The sequence below is a fragment of the Dasypus novemcinctus genome, chromosome 12 (assembly GCF_030445035.2).
Source record: "Dasypus novemcinctus isolate mDasNov1 chromosome 12, mDasNov1.1.hap2, whole genome shotgun sequence".
Lineage (NCBI taxonomy): Eukaryota > Metazoa > Chordata > Mammalia > Cingulata > Dasypodidae > Dasypus > Dasypus novemcinctus.
Genome location: NC_080684.1, coordinates 50294786 through 50320819, shown reverse-complemented (window position 1 = coordinate 50320819; position 26034 = coordinate 50294786). Strand labels below are relative to the sequence as shown.

General features: G+C 37.5%; 1 protein-coding gene and 1 pseudogene across 2 annotated transcripts in view; one reads left to right on the top strand and one right to left on the bottom strand.

Annotated features, from left to right (window-relative positions):
• Positions 1-6547: 6547 nt before the first annotated feature.
• The window catches only part of RAP1B (RAP1B, member of RAS oncogene family), a 48402-nt gene continuing 28915 nt past the window's right edge, over positions 6548-26034 (bottom strand). For both annotated transcript variants that reach the window (XM_058308405.2, XM_058308406.2), the window contains 7 exons: positions 17687-17769; positions 16111-16179; positions 14920-14976; positions 13846-13986; positions 11118-11261; positions 10320-10436; positions 6548-8206 (listed from right to left, as the gene is read on the bottom strand). In XM_058308405.2, the coding sequence (XP_058164388.1) occupies positions 10350-10436; positions 11118-11261; positions 13846-13986; positions 14920-14976; positions 16111-16179; positions 17687-17743 (555 nt within the window). In that variant the 5' untranslated portion in view covers positions 17744-17769 and the 3' untranslated portion in view covers positions 6548-8206; positions 10320-10349. The remainder of the gene's footprint in view (positions 8207-10319; positions 10437-11117; positions 11262-13845; positions 13987-14919; positions 14977-16110; positions 16180-17686; positions 17770-26034) is intronic.
• LOC111760755 (U6 spliceosomal RNA) lies at positions 16809-16892 on the top strand (annotated as a pseudogene).

The following is a 26034-nucleotide window of genomic DNA, read 5'->3' as shown; positions in this document are numbered from 1 at the left end:
TCTTGGGTAAAGCACTAAAATGGAATTCAAGAACGAGAGGGAAAAAAGATGTTTATATTATTGAAAAGATAATGTGGGCGGCAGACTTGGACCAGGGGTTAGGGCATCCGTCTACCATATGGGAGGTCCACGGTTCAAACCCCGGGCCTCCTTGACCCGTGTGGAGCTGGCCCATGCGCAGTGCTGATGCGTGCCCTGTAAGGAGAGCCGCCCAGCAGGAAAGAAAGTGCAGCCTGCCCAGGAATGGTGCCCCACACACGGAGAGCTGACACAACAAGATGACGCAACAAAAAGAAACACAGATTCCCGTGTGCTGACAACAACAGAAGTGGACAAAGAAGATGCAGCAAATAGACACAGAGAAGAGACAACCAGGGTGGGGTGGGGAGGGGAGAGAAATAAAAAAATAAAGAAAAAAGAGAAAAACGGACTTGGCCCCATGGTTAGGGCGTCCGTCTACCACATGGGAGGTCCGCAGTTCAAACCCCGGGCCTCCTTGACCCGTGTGGAGCTGGCCCATGCGCAGTGCTGATGCGCGCAAGGAGTGCTGTGCCACGCAGGGGTGTCCCCCGCATAGGGGAGCCCCACGCGCAAGGAGTGCACCCCATAAGGAGAGCCGCCCAGCACGAAAGAAAGTGCAGCCTGCCCAGGAATGGTGCCGCCCACACTTCCCATGCCACTGATGACAAAGAAGCGGACAAAGAAACAAGACTCAGCAAATAGACACAGAGAACAGACAACCGGGGAAAGGGGGGAATTAAATAAAATAAATAAATCTTTAAAAAAAAAAAAGAAAAGAAAAAAGATAATGTGGAGAAATATCGCAAAGTCATGTATTTGGAAATGCCTTGTGACCTTGGAGCAGCTGAATTTGAGTGGGGGTTTTCCAAAACTGGCTCTGAAATGGATTTTATAATAGTTGGCACAGACATACATAGACCTGGTATTAATTAGGGAGTGGTATTTCTAATTACCTCCTTAAATTAGTCATTCCCTACCAAGAAATATATAGAGAGATAGCAATAATTTGCAATGCACCTAGAGAATGAAATTACTGTTGGCCTATAGTACGAGTAGAAGAGAACATTACTACATTGCTCTTTGCCATCAAAGACACTGTATTCTTAGGTGCTGCATAGCTATTTGCCTCTTCCTGCTCTGATCTTTTTTTTTTTTTAAGATTTATTTATTTCTCTCCCCATCCCCCCGCCGCCAGTTGTCTGCTCTCTGTGTCCACTGGCTGCGTGTGACTGCTTCTATCTTTATCAGCGGCACAGGAATCTGTGTTTCTTTTTGTTGCGTCATCTTGTGTCAGCTCTCTGTGTACGGCGCCATTCCTGGGCAGGCTGCACCTTCTTTTGTGCTTGGCGGCTCTCCATACGGGGTGCACTCCTTGAGCGTGGGGCACCCTTACACGGAGGACACCCCCGTGTGGCAGGGCACTCCTTGCGCTCATTGGCACTGCGCATGGGCCAGCTCCACACGGGTCAAGGAGGCCCGGGGTTTGAACCGCGGACCTCCCATGTGGTAGACGGACGCCCTAACCACTGGGCCAAGTCCGCTTCCCCTTTCTTTTAATAAGTCCTTTGTATTTCAACCTTTCTTCTTGCCCACCCCCAGCCCAGTTGGTCCAGGATTCCTAATTTTCTTTCTCTGTATTTATGAAAATAATTTCATTCGCACCCATGGTTTCAGTTGCCTCTAGCATGTCAGTGACTCCAGGTCCCAACCATTCAAATCTGGCTACCTAACTTCATCTGACCAAATGAGCTTTCATGTATGCATTAAAAACCATGATACCATGCCAGTTTTTTTATGGTCATTGGTGCTCAGTTCCTCTAGTTCTGCAATCATCAGATATATCACTCTTTCCTTTTCCAGTTATCCCTTCATGAAATTTCTTGAGCTCCCCTCTTCACTACAGCTACAACCCTCAATCACTTCATGTTTATATCACCAAAGCAGTGTATAAGGTGGCTGGGTTTACTCTAGGTCTATTACCCCTCCCTGGGCTTTAAAAATTTTTTTTAACAAATCAATTTTATTGATACATATTAATACAGCTTTAACGCAGCTTTAGTTTATTACTCCCACTTAGAATAGTAGAGTGGCTCCCCGGTAAGTAGTCACCCTATATTGCTATTTCCAGTATGAAGAACTGCATTTCTCGTCACTGGGTGATTTGCTCAGGGAGTCTAATGAATTAATAACACTGAGCTGAGTAAAACTAACAGGACTATAAATCACAGTCCACATTTCTTAAAGCAAAACACAATTTGTACTGTTTTTCATTGGCTTTCATATGGATAACTGAGCATTAACTGTATATAGATAGCTGTTAGATATTTGCTCATTTGAAAAGTTTTTATTTGGCTGGTCTTCTCCACCACTGGCATGAAAGCACCTTGCAAGCAGGGACTGGGTTTACTTTATCATTTGCTCTTTCCTATTCTCCTCTGCCCCAACGAGTGTTTTGCACATTCACAAATTTGATAGTAATCGAATTTCCTGTTCTGAAACTAGTGCTCATAGGAGAAATAAACTACCACACTATAAATTTGACCCAAATGCTGAATCTGAATAATTATCTCATTGGAGCCACTCTTTAAGATCAGTTTAAACTATGTTCTTAATAAAACAAAAGAGTAATAACTGTCCACACCCTTTCAGACAAATCAGAATAGAAAAATTACTGACATCTATAAATGCTACACATCTTTACTTACATAAAAAATACAATGTTGTTTTTAGGTATAGGAGATTGAACCTGGGCCCTTCTACATGGGAAGCAGGTGCTGAATCACTTGAGCTACACCCAGTGCCCCATGTTGTTATGGGTTAAATTGTCTCCCCCAAAAGACATACTGAAGTTCTCATCCCCAGTACTTTCTTGGAAATAGGAAGTAGGGAAGTTAAAATGAGATGATACTGGAGTAGGACCTCTTATCCACTATGACTGGTGGCTGTATAAGAAAAGAAAACACAGAAACAGAGGAAAAGATGGTTATATGAAGACAAAAGGAGAAATTGGAGCGATGACAATACAAACCAAGGCAAGCCAAGAACTGCTAGAAGTCACCAGAGCTAGAAGGGCACGGACACATACTTCCTTAGACTTCAGAGGGAGCATGGAGCATGGCCCTACCAATACGTTGATTTTGGACTTCGAGTCTCCAGAATTGTGAGAAATCTGTTGTGTGTGTGAGAGGTACTGGGGCCAGGGATTAAACCTGGGACCTTGCATGTGGAAGCCCGTGCTCAAATACTGAGCCACTTCAGTACCCGAGTTGGTTTTTTTGTGTTTTTATTTTGGGAGGCAGCGGGAAACGAACCTGGGACCTCACATGTGGGAAGCAGATGCTCAACCGCTTAAGCTGTATCGGCTCCTCTCTATTGTTTTAAGCTACCCAGACTGCTACTTTTTATGGCAACCTGAAGAAACTAAGACGCATACTTTTAAAAAATCATTAAATTTCCCCAAATGGAAGCTCTGAGAATGTTTAACAGACTTTGTTATCAATAGAGCTTCGTTCACTTGCTATTTTCTCCATAATGTAAGCTCTGTGCAGGGAGAACATCTCTGCTGTATCCCCAGCATTGTGAACAGTCCCTGGAACACCGTAGTTGCTTAATACATTAATTGAATAAGTAAGTGAAAGAATTTGTTCATTTTGAGAAAGAAAAATCAGGTAGATTTCCTAATTCTGGTTAAAATCTTTAACTCCTCATGTCAGTTACCTGTAGGCTACTAACATGGATGTCAAAATAGTGCAAGTTCAAAATATGTGCAATATGTGGGCTACTTTAACTACGGTATTTAGAAAACAGACCTATTTATCTTTAAGTATTTAATTTCTACCTTTCAAAGATAAATGAATGCCAAGCCTACAAATCAGTTGTTCAATTAATAGCTTTAGAAGCCAGTTTGGCAAGTATCATACTATTGAAGAAATCTCTTAAAGGTTGGTTAAGGGAGCATACAGTTTAGTTCTACTCTCAATCTATTCCACTATTCTCAGACATTCCTAAAATGTATTTGAAAAAAATGACAAATACAGATTTATTTCTGAGTCCTATGAATCACAATTTGTTAAGGTTCACGGACAGATGAAAAGAAACAAACATTTTAAGCATGCACTTTAAAACTTACAAGACATTAGGAATATTAATTATAAAATACTATATGTCCTTTCAACATTTCCAAGATTTAAACATAGATGAAGATTAAATTCAGTGAAGTCACAGATTAAGATAAACTAAAATATTCAAGTGATGAGTTTTGATCTAAGTTTGTTGCCCATATCTAAAGATGAAATGATTTAAAAAATGATTATAGTCACAATAATGCAAGGTGCTTGGTGGTGGGAGATGTAGAAGTGCCTTGTATGATGATTTGCATGTTTTTGTAAATTCACAATTTTTCTTTTACACTAATTGTTTCTGTGTTCATGTATGAATGATATACTTCAATAAAATTAAAACAGCTGTTTTGGCTTAGATCCAGATCCCCACCCAATTAGCTGTAGGCCCCAAGTCAGGGTGGCGTGGTTCAAAATGAAGTGGCCCATATATAAGGAACTGCCTGAACCTCTTTTAAATTAAAAGTCATAATACTAGCAGTTACTAAGTTGTTGTAGTGCAATAAATGCTCATTGAAAAAGATTAAAACTTAATTTTATAAATGGAGGTTTTAAAACTTTCTATTCATATGTTCACACACGGTAAAAACTCTATATTTACCTTTAGGAAAAAAGTATCATTATTAAAGTCAAAACAGGGCTTTAACATTTTTTAGAAAAATCTAAGTGAAATGCCACTCTAGTTTTCTCCTAAAAATTCAAGTGTCTCCAAGTATCATTGGGGACATGAAAATGAACTAATTACTTTTCTGAACTATTTTACATTTCCATCTAAGCGCCAGAAGTCTATCTACATATGATATGTGTTCCTAACCTACAGTTACTATTTAGTATGGAAAAATGGTGTTTTTTGCCAAACCACAGCTCTATTAGCATTAATAAAATTGATCTAGAAACTGGCATTCCTTTACTTTCTTGAACACCTACCAAATCAATGTTATCATCATTCACTCCCATTTTACAAATGAGAAACCAAGGCACCAAAACCAAGGTCACATGCTAGAAAGTGGCAGAGCTGGGATTAGAAACCCAGAAAGTCTGGTTCGAGTTTCTATTCTTATTCACTATAGTGAACCCTCCATTTTGTACAAGTAACACTCAGTGAAGCTAACATGTTTCCTACCAGGTTAATGGTTCTATTAATAACTGGGATGATTTTGCCCTCACTCCTCTCCAACTGTGGGTAATGTCTGGAGACCTTTTTGGTTGCCCTAACTTGGAATGAGTGGGAATGATAGTGCTATTTGCATCCAGTGAGGTTACTAAATATCCTACAATGCAGCCCCCCCCTCTACCTAATAACTTGTATATCACTATACTGAGAGTACCAGGGTTGAGAAATCCTGCAATAAACTATATATTCCAGGAGGGCAGGGCAGGGCAGGGCCCTAGTTGGTCTTGGTTGCTGCTGTAAGTGCTTAAATAGTTACTGAATGAATACTTACTTTTTCCTAAAGATTTTTTCTTTATTTCTCTCCCCTTCCCATCCCCCCAGTTGTCTGCTCTGTGTCCATTTGCTGTGTGTTCTTCTGCGACTGCTTCTATCTGTATCAGCAGTACTGGGAATCTATGTCTCTTTTTGTTCTGTCATCTTGTTGTGTCAGCTGTGTGTGTGGCGCCATTCTTGTGCAGGCTGCACTCTTTTGCGCTGGGCGACTCTCCTTACGGGGCGCACTCCTTGCACATGGGGCTCCCCTATGCGGGGGACACCCCTGCGTGGCACAGCATTCCTTGCGCGCATAAGCAGTGTGCATGGGCCAGCTTCACACAGGTCAAGGAGGCCCGGGGTTTGAACCGTTGACCTCCCATGTGGTAGGCAGACACCCTATCCATTGGGCTAAGTCTGCTTCCCTTTACCTGTTCTTAAGAGCCCACACCTGTGCCTGGTTCAGAACTGACAGGCAACATACTTACACTAGAAGTAAAAACAGTGGTGGCCTCAAAGTGGGTCAAATGGAAGTAAAAGGACAATGCAAATTAAAGTGATATTTTAGTGCTGTACAAGCCCTCTTATTGGGTTTAATTTCCCCCCAAATAACTGTAAATAAAAAAGAGTTCTGTCAAAACAGGCCTCTTATTTAAGTGTGGCTTCTAGAATAAAACTTTCTTTTGCTTCAGGCCTTTAAACCCATGGAATGCTGTGAGTTAAATATGTAAGGAATAAGACTCTTTTCCTCTTAAAATGAAACCTTTAAATGTCCCATCCAAATAGCATGTATTTAGGGGATTAGCAGACACCCCTACATTAGACATTATCACTAATTGCTGGTATGCTCCAGTGACTGGCAAATACTTTGAGAAAGTCTGAGTTAAAAGTCTGTCTACAAATTTTAAAGAACTGAATTATACCACACACAAGACAAAAAAAAAGATCTATTATCTAAGAAGAAAGTAGTACTTGAGTCCACTTTGTTAAAAAAATTTTATAACCATAATATTCTACGTGTAACTTCATCCTACATTTAAAATAATCTGTCAGTTTAACATCCAAAGTATTTTCAATCCTCCCTTCTTCACCCCAAAAGAGCTACTGAAAATTACCCAGAAGGTATATGTCTGAGGTAATATTACTTGATTTACAAAGTTCTTTCCCAAAGAAAAGTTCAAAAGGTGGTTATGTGGATATTCAAACAATACAGAAATATATGGCATCTTTTACTCATCATTCCTAAAATTAATGAACGACTCTTGCTTGTCCAAATGTTATTATGAAACCACACGGTGTAAAATGCACCTATTACATTAAAAAAGTTAAACCCATATTTATTTACTAGCACTGTTAAATATTACACAAAACATTCAAGTGGCAAGTAATTATAATGCAAGCCCTTGCATGGCAATCCAAATTTATTGAACTATTGATGCTAAGTTATACAAAATTGCACCACTTTAATTAAGGCTTTTAGTTTACATTTGGCCACCTCAAAGTAGTTGTAACATTAGGTTGGTCAATTTAAATACTGTGGCTCCCTGTTGGATAGACACACAATCTTTACACCCAAACGTTAATGCATACAAAGCAACAAGGCATTGTTAAATAAAACAGCAATAGTTACTGTAACTTAGGCCTTGTGACCAATTACACATGATTAAAATTACTTCCCACATCCACATCCACAGTACTCGTCCACCATTTAACATCTCAACCAAAACGTTACACATGTGAAACAATCACTAACAGGCAAAAATACTAAACCTGTATATTTGGTATTGCAAATACACTTATGCATGAGCAAGCAAGGGATTCACAGTGAGAATCTACAGCTGCAGAAGCCTGAAAATGATTTACAAAAATTGTTAAATCATTAAAAAATTGTTTGAAAATATACACTTCTTGTTGTAGACCCCCACTGTACACACAACTATAAACATTGTTCCCTATGTAAACAAAAAAGGAAACATATAATAAGAGATTTGAAAAGTCTGGACATTTCCTTCCCAACAGATATTAAAGGCAATGTCTTTAATCTGAGACATTTTACTGAAAGGACTATCATATTTTAAAGACAAGATCACTGTCTCCACAGGTTTTTCAAAAATTAAAAAAACTATATAGCTGCATTAATCAAAAAGCGCTTATTTTGTACAATACAATGATAATGACCTTGAATTTCTTAAAAAAAATTACAATAAGCTACAAGTATCAAAGAAGCGAAGTTATCTGGAGTAGTCTATATAGGAGCTCTTTGGACTTTCTTTTATTAAGCTAAAATAGTGGTGCTCTTAGGATTTACATTATTGTACTCTCCAATACAAAGTTTATGGGGTGTGTTAAAGTATACAGTACACCATTTTCATACATGTACAACATTGGTGGATGAAGAATGTCTCTTAAGCAGTAATACTGGACATAGCCTCTGGTTTTACCAGCTGCATACTCTAGGACTATGATATAAGTAAAAATCTCTCTTGTGATACTGGAAAGTGATTAGAATGTGCAAACTGATGTAGTAGCTTTCATCCGCCTCTTAAAAGGGTACCACCACAGGAAAGTCCATTTAAGATGTTGGTAGGTTTAACAAAGTTGGAATGCTGGCACTGTTGAATTGGGCAACAGTTCTTCAGACCTGTCAAAAGGAGAAAAAAATTAAGTTGTAAACATAGGTTGAAAAGAGCATATTAAAAAGCCAAAGGAACACATTAAGATAAAGGTCTTAAAGTGTTAGAAATAAATATAATATAGGCTCTAGGGAAGCGGACTTGGACCAATGCATATGGCGTCTGTCTGGTATACCACATGGGAGGTCCGTGGTTCAAACCCCGGGCCTCCTTGACCCATGTGAAGCTGGCCCATGTGCAGTGCTGATGCGTGCAAGGAGTGCCCTGCCATGCAGGGGTGTCCCCCCGCACAGGGAGCCCCATGCACAAGGAGTGCACCCTGTAAGGAGAGCCGCCCAATGTGAAAGAAAGTGCAGCCTGCCCAAGAATGGCACCGCACACACAGAGAGCTGACACAACAAGATGATGCAACAAAGAGAGACACAGATTCCCGGTGCTGCTGATAAGGATAGAAGTGGTCACAGAAGAACACACAGCGAATGGACACAGAGAGCAGACAATGGGGGGGGGGGGGATTAAAAAAAATGATAAAATAATATAGGCTCTAGCCTTAATCATTAATGACAATGTATCCATTTCATTGCAAAACAAAGCATGAGTCCATATTTTTATTTTTTCACTCCAAAAATGATGCAGTCTATTCTGTTGCCCTCCCCCCCCTTTTTTGAGTTAATTTTTTACTTTTAAAGAAGCTTTAGATTATATAAATTTTACATTAAAAAATATAGGGGATTTCCATACAGGCCTCTCCTCTCCCCATTAACAACATCCTTCATTAGTTTGCTGCCCTCTTAAAAAGGTTTTGTTTTGGTTAAACGAAAAATTCGGATACAAAAAGGCATAGTATCTTCGTGCAAATTTCAATGTATTACCTTCTGAAGTTTAAAAGAGAAAAAAAATCATATTAAAATGAAAAAATTAAAAATCATATTAAAATTTTAGGTAAAGTCAATCTTATTAAAAATAGAATCAAGCCAGATAATATTAACAAAATGGATGATCCCATAAGAATGTTTACAATCTGAGAAGTACATCCCCAGGATGCAAAAATAAACCAGGGTTTTTAGTTTCTGAAAATCAATACCTTTCTTACTCTCTTTCAGTAAGAGAGGCTAAGAAACGGGTCCAGGGAAGTGGACAAAATAGAACTTATTATTTCCTGGTGGATCTTTATAGCTTTAGAGTTGATATTATATATTTTCTAATTCCATCTTTAAACAGGTCAACTTTAAGCTGGATGTCAAAAAAAAAAGCTGGTATTATACTAAAATCAAATGGAAAGTAAAATCAGAACTCACTGTCAGCTAAATATTTATTTGCTTAAGATGATTTTCTATATGTATGTCTGGGCTAAAAATGTCTATACTTTTTTAGTGTATTTTTCTGGGGATGAGACTTGTTGCAAGCTCCAGAAACAGACATTCAGGTAGATGCAGTTGCTGAAATAATCTCAACAAGCTTGGTAATCTGATTTTCCAAATCTAGTAGACTGAACGTAGCAAACTAGATAGGACAGACAGGAGAGTTTGAACTCAACCACATGCGTGCTGCTGAGAATGAACACAGAGCCAGGAATGACAAAAACTGTTAAACAGAGAAACCTTAAATGGAGGAAGGGGGTAGGGGAAGACTCTAAAAAGACACAGAATCAGAGTGTTATGGTAGTACAGGGCATTTAACATAGGGGAAAGCAGAGACATAAACTTCAAAAGTTCCTAAGGAAAAGAGCATAGTAAAATGATGGTTTAAAGGGAACTGAGCAGGAGTAAACCATTATCTTTAGCATAAAAGCAGCAGCAGCTAATAACTGAGTACATATTACATGCTAGGCACTGATCTATTTACTATACTGCCAGCACTAATCAATACCCCACTGGCACGTGAGTATTAACTGAATGAACTTATCTAGAAAATTCACTTAGATGGAATATTTTACTACTGATAATGCCAGGAAAATGAAATAATTATTTTAATTAATAGATATCATACTAACTCATAGATATCTTAAAATGGGAGTGACCATTTCTATTTTAGAACCAATATCCAAAAAAAATTCTTGACAGAATACCCTTACTGAAGATGAATGGTTAAAAATTAGAGAACAAAGATAAACTAACATACCTGGCTCAGAGCTACAATGCATTTAGTATATTAAAGCAGCTGACATGATGTCTTTTTGCGAGCCTTCCCAGGCACTGGAGTTTTTCTGTTAATTTGCCGTACTAGGTCATAAAAGATCTGCAAATATATTAATTTTTAAAATTTACAGGCATTATAAACCCCTCAAAAACACAAAAACTGATAAAGCAGGAGTTCTGTGGATATAAATGAACCTCAGAAGGCAAATATTCTGTTCAATTAAGGATTCAGAGTAAAACCAGGTGTTTTTATAATTGCCAAGTTCTTACTGTTTTTTTTTTAGAGTTACAATTGTTCCCCTTAAAATAAATACTGAGTTTGAAGGAACCTAAGAGATCTTATCTTAGTTCAATTAGAACATTTACCACCCAACAAAGAAAACAATCCTTACTCTTCTTCAAGTCTTTCTGTATGTTTTTGCTATATACAATATGACTTTAAGTCCCTTCAAGGCAAGAGCCACGCATGGTTTGTTGAATTTCAGTTTTTAGCTTTTATATAATATCGTTTATACCTGAAGATGTAATCTGCTTTCCCCACCTCTATCATTTCTTCATGGTAAATTCTACTGAATCAGCATTTAATAAAGAGATAAAATAGCACTGCCGCTTATTAATGTGCATATATTTAACATAAGATTACTTTTGCCTAGAAGATGAATATAGCAGTCTAAGCACACCTGGAGTTGTATTAATACAGGCACGTTACTTCCAAAGATTACTTTCCATTAATTTTGAATCCTAAATGAAGAGTTATCTTAAGTATAACATTTTGCCATACCTCATTAACATTTATTTTTGATTTTGCAGAAGATTCTAAGAATGCACAGTTATTCCATTGTCTTGCTAGATTTTGACCTTGCTCCTTTCCTACAACTCTTTCATCCTCCAAGTCACACTTATTACCAACCAGAATCATTGGAACCTAAAAAATACATTTGTGAGGGTAAAATAAATAAATAAGCAATGCAAATTCAAGTAAAAATAAATCTAAGTTAAACCTATGGATTAATTTCCCAATTATGCCAAAGAAAAATGTTAAATTAATAATATCCATAAAAATTAGTTAAATATGAAAGTCTCAAATCCTAATTTGTTAGACAAACACAGTAAGTATTGATTTTAAGGTATATTAATTACATTGTCAATTATCTATGTTGCCTTCCCTTCTCATGTATGCTAAGTAAAACATAATAACCTAGGTCCTCTGTGAGACAATAGATACAAATAAACTTTCATGTGAACTTTTTAGAAAACAAGCTCTGGGCTATTTATAAAAGAGGAAAGAAAAACTTAAAATTACATTACAATGGATTTACAACTAATTATAGTAAGCAAAACATATAATCTTTGTAAAAGGAAGTACAAAAGGGTGTTACTGTGACAACCCAACATATTTCAGTATTTCAAAACGATTTTTAAGTGGTGTGAATCAGCTTTAAGTTTTATAATTTCCTGACATGTACTTATCACATAAACATCTTTAGTTTTGCAACACAAAAGGGAGAAATTTGGAAGTCCCCTAAAGTAGAATTTTTGGTTTTAGTTCTCTTACAGTCTATATTAAAAAGTCAGAAAGTTAAATCAACTTAAATAATAAAAAAAAAAAAAATCACTTAATTTTGCTTGGATACAAGTGATGCTTACAATTTCAAAAGAACACTGGTAAAAATAATAGTTATTCTTTTTAAAACTGCAATTAACCATTTAGAGATTGGCTTTCTAAAGCAATATTGGAAAAAATTCAAATTAAAAAGTAAAAATTTCGACTTTTAAGGGATACTTTTATTATTTGGATATACAAGAATTTAGCAGCTCTATGTTATAGTACAGAAATGCTATAGTATATAGTTCTACACTGGTAAATTCTATACCCCAACCTTCACATATCCACATTTTTTAAAATTCCCGCTGATGTTTGTAGTCTCACAATCAATTTAACTTCCAGAAATGCTTTTAGTATACTCATTCTCTCTAGGGGTGGGAATGGTTCTTTGACCATATAAAAAACCAATTATAAAGAAAAAAATATCTAGCACTTTCCTTATACAGTCCAGCATAAGCCTGCCTTACCCGAATTAAACATTCATTATAATTAAACTAATCACAATTCCACTTTAAGACTGTATAGGAAAACAGATAAAAGGAAGTGGGCTTTAGGAAAGTTAATGCTGTGTAAAGTTGGTCTGAATTATAGATAAGTTCATATGTTCTAGTTAAGCAACCAAGTCAAATTCTTGCCTGATTCTCAAAGGTAACGCACATTCCCACGTTTGCATCTTGGCCAGTCACACTCAAACTGCCCCCTCCCCTCCACCTTCATCTTTCTCTTTTTACATTTAGATAAGTTCAACACATTTTTCCAGAGCCCAATTCAAAGATGCACTATTATCATAGAGCTTTTTCTACCTATTCCATCCCAAACTGATTTTATTTCTTGTTCTACAAATATTTGTTTTGCTAATTTCACTCTCAGTTATAAGTTCCTTGAAGGGAGGAACCATATCTATACACTTTTTTGCATTCCTGTTATTTGCTATAGTGCTAGGCAGAATATAGGCATTTAATACACACTTGTTTAAATGAAATTATCATAGAAAACTAACATAGAAACTATCATAGAAATTATCATAGAAAACAGAGACAACAGAAAACAGATGTACTAACTGAAAAATGTTCATTGGGGCTGCTTTAAACATTGTAGGGTACCATAAGGTTTCCTTGTTTTAGAATTCAAGAAAATGGCAGTATTTACCATGGGTGTCTTCCAACTCTCACAATATCTGTTATAATTAAACTATAATATAGTAATTTAATTACAACAAATAGTTCTCCAAGTGTGGTGTCCAGACTGGCAGCATCAACATCACTGGGACCCTTGTTAGAAAAGCAAATTCTTGAGCCAGACCCCAGACCTAGCGAATCAGAAAATCTGGGTATAGGCCCTGCAATCTGTGTTTTAACAAGCCCTATAGGTAGGGGGGTATCTAAGCTCAATATTGAAAATTACTACTTTATGTAGTATGATGAGGAATTAAAATAATGTTTTACAAGTTTCCTATAGGGATTAAACTCCATTATGGTATACTCTAAAGGGGCATCTAAATAAACATTAGCCTCTAGTGTATTTGTTGGCTTCTTTCTAAAATTATTATGTTGTGAATCACAGTTGCTTAAGCAGTATTCATATACGTATCTGATTCTTGTTAAGGCTCTTAATTCTATCAGAAATGTGGTGAGAACATCATTTGTACCACTGATAACATCTGTCTACCATTTCTCCTTCCTCCCCACCAAATGCATGATCTAAAATATTAAGAGTAAGAAATTTTTCATAGGATAAAAGAGATTTCTCACATTCTACACTGTATTATTTGAAAACTGTGTTACAAATACGTTTTTGCCCTTAAAGAAAAATGCTTATGAAAACAAAAACAAACTACACCAACTTTAAGGAAAAAGCTAAATCGGATACCATTATAATAATGGTTGTTAAGAAATCAACTTACATCATCAGTGTCTTTTACTCGAAGAATCTGTTCTCTCAGATCTTGTAAATCATTAAATGTGGACTGTGCTGTGATGGAATAAACTAATGCAAAGCCTTGTCCATTTTTCATGTACAAATCCCTCATTGCTGTAAATTGTTCCTACAGTGGGAGAATAGGATCATTAAGAACAACATTTGGACAAGTTAATTTGACAATTTTCAAAGTAAACTTTATAATTACAGCTCAATGAAGAATACTGTAGCATTACATAACACTTCTTAAAACTACAGTCCATGGCAAGACAGTTTGAAAAAGTGGTATTTCAAGAAATAGCTTTTTTAAATTAAAAAATAATAAACCAAAGTAGTTTTATGTACAATAAAGACTCAGGTAGGACAGAAACCCCATCTCCAAAGGCTACTTAAAGGCAGCTCTTGTGTAAGTTAACAGCTTTTAAAAATGTTTTTTTTTTTTTTTTTTTTAAGGTACCCATATTGTATGTCCAAGTTGGTGACAGCTAGCTCTAGGGGGCCCATCAACATGATTACCCATATTTTATTATTTTCCCATACTCTTCCCTTTTTCACTGGACTGTGAACCTTTGAGGGTAGTATCAGAGTGCCTGGCACATCCAAACATAACTTGAATGAATCCCATACACCCAGAATAAATCCTTCCCTTGACCTTCTGATACTTAAAAAAAAATCAAACTAGGCTGTAAATACTTTGGAGGAAAGATACTATTCAAAATATTTCACACAGTTCCTGAAGAAGAAATAAATGTATGTCCAATTATTTTCCATATTATCTGAAATACAGCAATACATTTAACTTGCTTTAAAAATATTTGTGAGCTTATGAAAATTTTCATTCTAACAAACTTTTGAATTAATCCTTCAGTAACTGACACTCTGCAATTACGAAGTACAATATAAAAAAATAGGCAAAATTCAAGAGAGTAGGAAAAAGAATTTTAAGATTTAACACAAATACGACTTCTATAAACTTATTTTATGTCTATGAAGTACTGGCATTTATAGGGTCAGTATTATACCAACTGTGCATATACTTTGATAATTTCATTTTACATACCGTTCCTGCAGTATCCAAGATTTCAAGCATACACTGTTGAGCATCTACTTCAACTTGCTGGAGGAAAAATTAAAACATACCTTCAGTTTTTATGTATAGAAAACTGCCTTAAAATGCATTAACAGCTAATATGACTGAAAACAGAGACATACAGTCATTTTTACAAGCCAATCTCAAGCAATATTTTACCTATGTAGAGAAGAAAAATACAGTTGGGTAATTAAGGTTTATAGATTGCCCTCTCCCCAAATCACTTTAGGTACAAAATCCATATGGATATCTACAAGATTCAATCTTAATATGAATCACTCTTCAGTTAATTCTGGAGAGGAAATGTTTCAAAAGAGCTAAAAAAAAAAAAAAAAAAGTAAATTATCAATACCCCCAACAATTTAAGAAATGATTCTATTTCAACTTTACCACAATATTTAGATATACTTCCAATTCTCTAGATAACCATATGCCCTCACCATTTTGGAACAAGATTTCTGGCAATAAGGAAGCAAGTGCCACAGCTATTAAATGAATTATATATACCTGCTACTCTTTTCCATGTAATGCTTCTTGGGGGGAGGGGGGGGGCGGCAGGGGGAGGTGGTGGTGCAGGGAATGTTATTCAGAATTAGATGTGTGAAGAGGAGAAGAGTGATGCTGCCCCACAGCTGGGGTACTGGAAGGGATCTGCAGGTTTTTTTGTTTTTTTTCTGATGACTGGTCATGGAGAAGGAATGGAAACACAACACCTGCATAATGGCAGGGGTCAGGCTGGCTGCTACATAAAGGTAGGGAGAGACAACTCCCCCTGGACTAAGTTAAAAATGTTCACACATTAAGTTTTATTTTCGAATGCTCTATTAGTGAACATGGGAACTCACCTATTTGTGAGCACTGGCATTTTCAGAGCTGTTATAAGAAGGAAGGTTAGGAAGAACTTTGTATGTACATCTTACGTTAAAAATCAGACTACTCAGTTCTTCCAGGGGTGAAAACATTAGGGCCTTGTTCTAAAAGTGTGTGTGTCAAATTAAATATGCAATGCCAGGAAATAAGTGCGAATTTTCCCCACTAAATAATTTTATAAATTAACTCTGCCTCTTCACCTACTTTTAAGCAACATTCAATTATTATAAAGCTAAAAATAAGTATTTTTATATTAGAGTGAAAAGCAAAAGGACTTCTAACATAACATACCTTTCTATAAGAATCTTCTATCGTAGGATCATATTTTTCAACAAAAATTCCTTGAACAAACTGCACAGTCTAAAAGAAAGTTTAATATACCATTATACTTCTAAAGAAAACAAGAACAAATCCAAATTTTAAACAACTGATTTCACACAGGTGGCTAAACCGTTTACAAAAAAACAAACAAAAGGGAAGCAGACTTAGCCCAATGGATAGGGCATCCGCCTACCACACGGGAGGTCTGTGGTTCAAACCCTGGGCCTCTCTGACCGGTGTGGAGCTGGCCCATGCACAGTCCTGATGTGTGCAAGGAGTGCCCTGCCACGCAGGGGTGTCCCCAGCGTAGGGGAGCCCCATGTGCAAGGAGTGCGCCCCGTAAGGAGAACCGCCCCATGTGAAAGAAAGTGCAGCCTGCCCAAGAATGGTGCTGCACACACCAGAGCTGACACAAGATGATGCAACAAAAAGAAACACAGATTCCTGGGCCACTGATAAGGATAGAAGCAGTCACAGAGAAACCACAGCGAATGGACACAGAGAGCAGACAACTGGGGGGGGGGGGAAGAGGAGAGAAATAAATAAAAACAAACAAACAAAAAAACAAACAAAAAACTCCAATATTTTAATGTACACATTTGGTGAGAAAATTACCTTAGAAAGCTTGTCTTTAAAATCAAACTTTAGATTAAAAAAAAATAATGTGTATGCTTTGGCAGCACATATACTAAAATTGAAGTGATACAGAGAAAATTATAATGGCCCATGTACAAGGACGAGTGCAAATTTTTAAAAAGAAAAAAAGGAAAAAAGAAAGTAATAATCACAATATGCATTAGGTAATTGTAAATTGGCTAACTGCTGCGTGTACACACACACGAAAAACACATCTTCCCATCAACTTTGGATTTATTTACAAATGGAAAAGCAGCTCATGCCAAGGTACACATGCTGCTCAGTTTGATCCAATCATGCCAAGTTCTCTGCTAGCTGGCCACTCGTTAGTGGCCATGTGAGATTGTTTTCACTCACTTGAATGAAAGAAAAGGCCAATCTTTATCTTCTTGTAGGCTTTGCTAAACTTTCAACTATTCAGCAAGTTATTTTCCCTACCTCTCCTCCCCTACCTCTAATGTATATTTTCTTTTCTGCTATACTATACTTTTCCTTGACACAGAAAACATGTCTGCTCAAATCACTTAAAAAACTAAAAAAGGTAGTATCTGAAAAAGATCTGTTATGAATATTATTTGATATTTTCAAGCAAATACACAGTACAAGCCTACTTCTGGGGAGAAAGATCAAAATTTACTTTTCTCTGAAATGTAAATAGAACACAATTTATAAGCTCTCACCTTTGTGCTTAGCTCAAACTGTATTGTGGCATTCCTTATAATAGTCTGGAACCAATGTACTGACAGAATATGATTCACCCAGATATAAATCAAATTATAAAGTATTACATTGCTTTTAAAATCACTAGGAGATTTCCCTTAGCAAATGAATCTTAATTATAAAATCCTTAACCAAAAAAAAAACACGTCTTGGAGTGAATGCATGCTGAAGTACAGTAAGAATGACTTACCAGAGCAGACTTTCCAACGCCTCCTGAGCCAAGAACGACTAGCTTATATTCACGCATGGTGTGAAGTTGTCAAAATCTAGTACCTTATTAAAAAAAAAAAAAGAAGTAATGAATCCTTAAGTAATTTCTTTATGTCTATGTGCTTCTTACATAAGTAAGACATATTCAGGAGGGTAGACATTTAAAATAACTATACTAAATCTTAATATGGGCATTCTATAATGAGACTTCCTAAAGGGGCTTTCAACCATATTCTAAATTCAAATATCATCATATATTTAGACTATTTTGGAAAAGGCTGATAAAACATCAAGGCCTATTCTACTGGTTATAAGATAGCAGTGACAGGCACGAGTACCCTCCCTTTCTCAGAAGCCATACGAAAACAAGAATAGGAAACTAATGCAAACATACTCTAAACATCTGTAACCTTGAACCACAAGATGTTGAGAGATGTCTCCTTCTACTAGCTAAATGTGGGGATTATACATAATAAATAAAACAGACAAATATTCCTGTCCTTATTGAGCTAATGTCCTATTGACGATGAACAGCATAGGGCAGGAGTCTGCAAACAAATTTGGCCTACCACCTGTTTTTGTACATGAAGTTTTTCTGGAACACAACCATACCCATTCATTTGTACATAATTTATGGGTATTTTCATGCTATAATGGTAGAGTTAAGTAGTTACAACTTTTACTATCTGGCCTTTTACAAAAAAAAAGTTTGCTGAACCTGAGATACAGGGATGGTGAATGAGTTAATGGAGGCAGCAGCAGACCAAATGCCTACTCCTGAAGTGGGAGCAGGCACAGACAAGGAGCCGATCTGTCCCTGAAGAATACTGAAAATGGTCTGGAATCAGAGGCAAAAGAGAAGAATATGAGTCCCCAGACTGGAGAGGTTTCTCCTGAGTATTCAGTATGATGAAATAGGGAAATAAAAACAAAAAGAAACAACCTACACCAAGGCTTATTATGACATTTCAAAATACTTGAGAAGATTCTAAGTTTCTGGGGTAGGGGATCACATGAGAATAAAAGGCTCCCACGGGAAATCTGTTCTTTTTGCATAATTTTTCTGTAAAGCTACAAATGCTCTTTAAAAAAACAAACACTCCCACATTCCTAGAAATAAATGAACTGGTCAGTAGCCATAGTACAAGTAACCACCAGATCAGGTTTTAAACTGTCTTAATCAAGAAATGACTCTTCTATAGTCATGGTAACAGTAACTACCAGATTTGGTTTTAAATGCATTTAATCAGGGAAGCGGACTTGGCCCAATGGATAGGGCGTCTGCCTACCACATGGGAGGTCTGTGGTTCAAACCCTGGGCCTCCCTGACCCATAAGGAGCTGGCCCATGTGCAGTGCTCATGTGCGCGAGGAGTGCCGTGCCACACAGGGGGTATCCCCCTATGTAGGGCAGCCACACATACAAGGAGTGCACCCTGTAAGGAGAGCCGCCCAGCACGAAAGGAAGTTCAGCCTACCCAGGAATGGCGCCGCACACACGGAGAGGTGATGCAGCAAGATGATGCAACAAAAAGAGACACAGATTCCTGGTGCTGCTAAGGATAGAAGCGGTCACAGAAGAACACACAGTGAATGGACACAGAGCAGAAAACTGGGGGGTGGGGGGTGGGAAGAAAAATAAATAAATTTAATCGATCAATAAATATTTGCTTGAGTGAACACACTTTTGCAAACCAACCAATTAGTGCCAGTCCTTTAAAAAGTCAGCCAATCAGGAATGGACTATTTCAATGCACAACAGTCTCACCTGAGTGACCACATTCCTACAGCTGATATTAACCCACTTCTGCCTTTCAAAGTTTGCCAATTTCTGCACTCCGTAATTCCCTAAAAACCTTTATAGATCAGCAATCTGTTCTGCTCATGGGAGGGGTGAGTGACTAGTATAGTCCTTACTTAAGTGATCAATAATTTCAGCTCTGTGATTTTTTTTTTGTTTCAGATATAATGGTGTTTCTTATATTTTGGCTTAAGACCCTCATTTGGCATCATTCCAAGGAACTCTTGAACACACAGGTGTACTGAATGGGCTCCTTGTTTCCACTTTTATTTGTTCTTTGAATCTGCTGTCAGATGAGTTGGTTGCTGAACTTAATTTGTTATCCTAGGATTTGAGCTAAATAGGTCTTTGATTAAGGTAATTGGGCCTTTTGGTTTGGAATTGGAGGTATATCAATTGGCAAATATTTTGCCATTAGTTTTATTCTTCAGCTACATGCTTTGTAGTAGCTTCACACATTTGTGCAAAGTCTTGTCTCATGTTTTATTATGTCCTGAACTGGACTTTCTTGTTTCCATTCATGAATAAGGGAGTGCTCTATGGGGAACAGATGGAAGCAGAGGCCTGATAAACCTTCAATCTAATCCAAGCTGGCCCCAAGCACTAGAAGTTGAAGACATTTAAAACAGGTGACTAATGCATGCAAAGGTGAATTATTAGCCAAATTTGCCTTGGTTCACCTATGAAACTGTCACCATCTTCTCAATTTGTAAAGGTGGTAATTTTGTTTAGTACATATTATGAGGTCAACAATGAAGAGGCTGTTGATTATATGGTTCCTTCCTAATTTCTGCTTTTATTTAGAAGAGTTTATATATCCAGTAAAATGAGATCTTACACATTACAGTCAAATGCTTTTGACAAATGTTACTATCTGTGTAACCCACAATCCTCATCAAGAATTAAAACATTTCCATCACTCCAGAAAGCTTATTATGGGGGAGCAGGTGTAGCTCAGTGGTTGAGCACCTGCTTCCCATGCATAAAGTCTCAGGTTCAGTTTCCACTACCAACTAAAAAATAAAAAGGAAAGTTTATTATGTGCTTCTAGAATATTCTTTTTGACTGCAGTGATCTCGTTGTCTTTCTTTGACGTCTTTCTTATTTATCTTGTCAAACCCACAACCCCCTCCTGAAAGAGCTCCTGTATCCTTTTTGAACACCCACTATAATCCTAATGTTTGCACTTATGTAGGAAAATGACAAAAATTATGACTTAAACAACAAATAGAATTATGGCAAACTTTTGAAATGTCAATACATAAAGAGGAACTACAGGTATAATCGCTGAGTTGTGCATTCATCACTTAAAGCAATATTAGAGCATTTTCATTACCCCCCCCACGTTAAAAAAACCCCACTATCATACCCACGTTAGCACTACCAATTACAAATCCTATGATGTGCTTTCACCATTTCTATTCATTTCCAAACAACTTTTTACCAATTCTGCACAGATTAAACCCCAGCTTTCAATTCTCTGACCACATTCTTCTCTCTGGTGACCTATATTCTAGCTATTAACTCTGTGAATTTGCTCATTATATTAAGCTCATAATAGTGAAGTCATATTATGAAGTAAATATGTCCTTTTTACCTGGCTTGCTTAATATCCTCTAGGTATATCCACATTGTCATATGCTTCACGACTTCCTTTCTTCTTTCAGCTGAATAACATTCCGTCATGAGTATACCACAGTTTACCCATTTATCAGTTGATGGGACACCTGGGTTGTTTTCCGACTTTGGGCAACTGTGAATAATGTCGCCATGAACACTGGTGTGCAGATGTTTGTTTGTGTCACTGCTCTCAGTTCTCCTGGGTATATACCAGCGATACTGCTGGGTCACATGGTAGATCTATAGCTAACTACTTTTGGAACCACCAGACTTCCACAGTAGCTGTACCATTTTACATTCCTACCAACAGTGAATAAGCATTTCTATCTCTCCGCATCCTTTCTAACACTTGCAGTTTTCTGTTTTGCTAACAGGGGCCATTCTAGCAGGTGTAAAATGACTGCTCACTATAGCCTCGATTTGCATTTCCATAGTCGCTAGTGATATGCATTTTCTCATGTTTCATTGCTCCTTGTATTTCTTCTTTAGAAAAATGTCTATTGAGGTCTTTTGCCCATTTTTAAACTGGATCATTTGTCTTTTTATGGTTGAGCTGCAGGATCTCTTTCTGTATCATGGAAATTAGACCCTTGTCGGATGTGTAATTTCCAAATATTTTCTCCCATTAAGTAGGCTGCGTTTTTACCCTCTTCACAAAGTCCTTTGAGGTGAAATAGTGTTTAATTTTGAAAAAGCCCCATTTATCCACTTTTTCTTTGGTTGCTTGTGTTTTGGGTTTAAGAGACTCCTCCCCTCCCCCCCCCCCACTTACTACAAGGTCTCGTAGATGTTATCTTCTAAGAGTTTCTGTGGTTCTGGCATTTATGTTTAGATATCTGATCCATTTTGAGTTGACTTGTGTATATAGAGTGAGATACGGATCTTTTTAAATTCTTTTGGTTATGGATACCCACCCAGTTCTCCCAATTTGTTAGAGAGACTGTTCTGTCCCAGAAAAGTGGACTTGGTGGGCTTATCGAAAATCAGTTGAGTATAGAGAAGAAGGTCTATTTTTGAACTCTCAATTCTCCTTCACTGATCAATGTGTCTATCTTTATGGTAACATCATACTGTTTTGACCATTGTAGCTTTATAATACACTTCAAGAATAGAGAGTGTGACTTCAGTGTTCTTTTTTTTAGGATCTTTTTGGCTACCTGGGACCGGTTTCCCTTCCAAATAAATTTGGTAATTGACTTTTCTATTTCTGTAAAGTAGGCTGCTGGAATTTTGATTGGCGTTGCAGTAAACTGTAAATCAATTTGGGTAGAATCGAAATCTTTAGGATGTTTAGTCTCCCAAGCCATGCACATGGAATATGAAAGTTCTTCCATTTTTATTTAACAAATCAACTTTATTGATACATATTAATAAAACATAAATTCACCCAAAGTGTACAAGAAATAGTATTTGAAATAAACACATAGCTGTGCATTCATCACTATCATTTTTAGAGCATATTCATTATTCCAGTAATACTAAAAAACAGGGAAACGGACTTGGCCCAGTGGTTAGGGCGTCCGTCTACCACATGGGAGGTCCGTGGTTCAAACCCCGGGCCTCCTTGACCCGTGTGGAGCTGGCCCATGTGCAGTGCTGATGTGCGCAAGGAGTGCCGCACCACGCAGGGGTGTCCCCCGCGTAGGGGAGCCCCAGGTGCAAGGAGTGCACCCGTGGGGAGAGCCGCCCAGCGCCAAGGAAGAGTGCAGCCTGCCCAGGAATGGCGCCGCCCACACTTCCCGTGCCGCTGACGACAACAGAAGCGGACAAAGAAACAAGACGCAGCAAATAGACATAGAGAACAGACAACCTGGGTGGGGTGGGGGTGGGGGTGGATTAAATAAATAAATAAATCTTAAAAAATAAAAAATAAAAAACTAAAAAACAAAAAACCAGCCAAACAAAAAAATTTCATCACCTCTCAAACTGCCTATGCTTTCTTTGCTGTACGTAGCTGCTATTGTTTCCTTTTCTGTAGTTGATTTGTATTCGTATTTTGTACAAATAGTCTTATATATGCAATACCACCCATATACTTTTTGTGGTACTGGAGCTGGGGATTGGACAGGAGACCTCATATATGGGAAGCCAGGGCTCAACCACTGAGCCACACAAGTTCCCGAGTTGTTTTTTTCATTTGTTTGCTTGTTGTTGTTGTTGTTTTAAGGAAGCACTGGGAACTGAACCTGGGACCTCTCACATGGGAAGCAGGTACTCAATCGATTGAGCCACATCCGCTCCCCCATATTTGTATTTTACATGAGGTTTCACTGTTACACAGTCCCATGTTACATTTTTTCTTTTAGTTTTCCTTCTAGTTATATAAATGTCCTTAGGCTTTCCCTTTCACCCACTGTGATACCCATATAATAGCTCTGCTAGTCACAAACAGCATGATGTTCTCTCACCATTTCCGTTCATTTCCAAAGATTTACAAACAACCTTTTGACCAATTCTGCACTGATTAACCATCAAATTTCCATTCTTTACCCTCATTCTATTTTCTGGTGACCTATACTCTAATTATTAATTCCATGAGTTTTACTTCATAATAGCACAATCATACAGTATTTGTCCTTTTGTGTCTGGCTTGCATCACTCAATGTAATGTTCTCGAGGTTCATCCATGTTGTTATAATGCTTCATGACCTCACATCTTATAGCTGCATAATATTCCATCATGTGTATACATCACAATTTATCCATTCATCAAGTGATGGACACCTGGGTTGTTTCCAGCTTTTGGCTACCGGGAATAATGCCACTATGAACACTGGTATGGAGATGTCTATTTGTGTCACTGCTCTCAGTTCTTCTGGATATATATTTAAGAGTGGCCAGTCTGATAGTTGTGAAATGTTATCTCACTGTAGTGTACATTTCCCCAACTGCTAGTGATACTGAGGATTTTTTCATGTATTTCTTCACCATTTGTATTAGGTTGGGGCAAAAGAAATAGCAGTTTAGGACTGTGAATTTTAAATCATTAAAACTAGGCTCAAACACATCTTTATTAATGAAAACAGGAACCATTACAATCAACCCATTGTTGCCAATAAGAAATGTTTGCTTATTCCTGTAGCATAAAAATCTGTGCTTCGGGATTCAACGAACTCCTGGAAAGCATTTTCTGCATTCCACTGGTTATGGAAGTGGTTTCCCTGCAGAAGGCTGTTGAGATGCTTGAAGAAGTAGGAGTCAGTTGGTGAGAGGTCAGGTGAATACGGTGGATGAGGCAAAACTTCGTAGCCCAATTCGTTCAACTTTTGAAGCACTGGTTGTGTGATGTGCAGTCAGGTGCTGTCGTGGAGAAGAATTGGGCCCCTTCTGTTGACGAACACTGGCTGCAGGGGTTGCAGTTTTTGATGCATCTCATCAATTTGCTGAGCATACTTCTGATGTAATGGTTTCGCCAGAATTCAGAAAGCTGAAGTGGATCAGACTGGCAGCAGACCACCGAACAGATATCATGACCTTTTTTTGGTGCAAGTTTGGCTATGGGAAGTGCTTCAGAGCTTATTCTCAGTCCAATCACTGAGCTGACACAACACCGGTTGTCATACAAAATCCACTTTCCATCACACATCACAATCGGGTTGAGAAATTGTTTGTTGTTGTGTATAGTAAGAGAAAACGTCACTTGAAAATGATTTTTTTTGGTTTTCAGTCAGCTCACAAGGCACCCACTTACCAAGCTTTTTCACCTTTCCAATTTGCTTCAAATGCTGAACATGACCAAAGAATGGTTGACACTGAGTTCTTTGGCAACTTTTCGTGTAGTTTTAAGAGAATCAGCTTCAATGATTACTCTCAATTGGCTGTTCTCAACTTCCGATGTCTGGCCACTTTGTTCCTCATCTTCAAGGTTCAAAACTTCTTAAACCACCATTGCACTGTTCGTTCATTAGCAGTTTCTGGCCAAATGCATTGTTAACGTTGCGAGTTGTCTCTGCTGTTTTACGACCCATCTGAACTCAAATTGCTCAAATTTGCTTTTTGCCTAACATCGTTTTCATAGTCTAAAATAAATATAAACAGCAAGTGATAAGTTATTAGCAAAAAAACCCCCACAAAGCGGGAAATGAACATTCAAATGATGTATAACATCATCGTATTTATTTAAAAATGTATGCCAATATCAAACGGCAAATTTCAACAGTGCAAAACTGCAATTACTTTTGCACCAGCCTAATATTTCTTCTTTGGACAATTTTAAGTCTTTTGCCCATTTTTAAATTGGATAGTTTGTCGTTTTATTGTTGAGTTGTATGATCTATTCATATATCATGGATAGTAAACCCTTATTGGATATGTGATTGCCAAATATTTTCTGCCATTGAGTCGGCTGCCTTTTCACCCTTTTGACAAAGTCCTTTAAGGTGTAAAGGTATTTAATTTTGAGGCGGCCCCATTTATCTATTTTCTTCTTGTGCTGCTCATGCTTTGGGTCTAAGTTTTAAGCAATGACCTCCTACCACAAGATCTTAAAGATGTTTTCCTACAGTTTCTTCAAGGAGTTTTATAGTTGCTGCTTTTATATTTAGGTCCTTGGTCCATTTTGAGTTAATTTTTGTATACGGTATGAGATGACGCCCTCCTATTTTTTTGGATATGGCTATCAAGTTCTTCCAGCACCATTTGTTGAATAGATGTTCTGGCCCAGCTAGGTGGGCTTAACAGTGAAGTAAAAAATCACTTGACTGTAGATGTGAGGGTCTATTTCTGAGTTCTTGATTCGGTTCCACTGATCAATCAATCTGTATGCTAGGACCATGCTGTTTTTACCACTGTAGCTAAGTAATATGCTTTAAAGCCAAGAAGTGAGAGTCTTCCAACTTTGTTCTTTTTAAAGAAATTTTTGGCTACTTGGGGGCCCTTACCCTTCCAAATAAAATTGATTATTGGCTT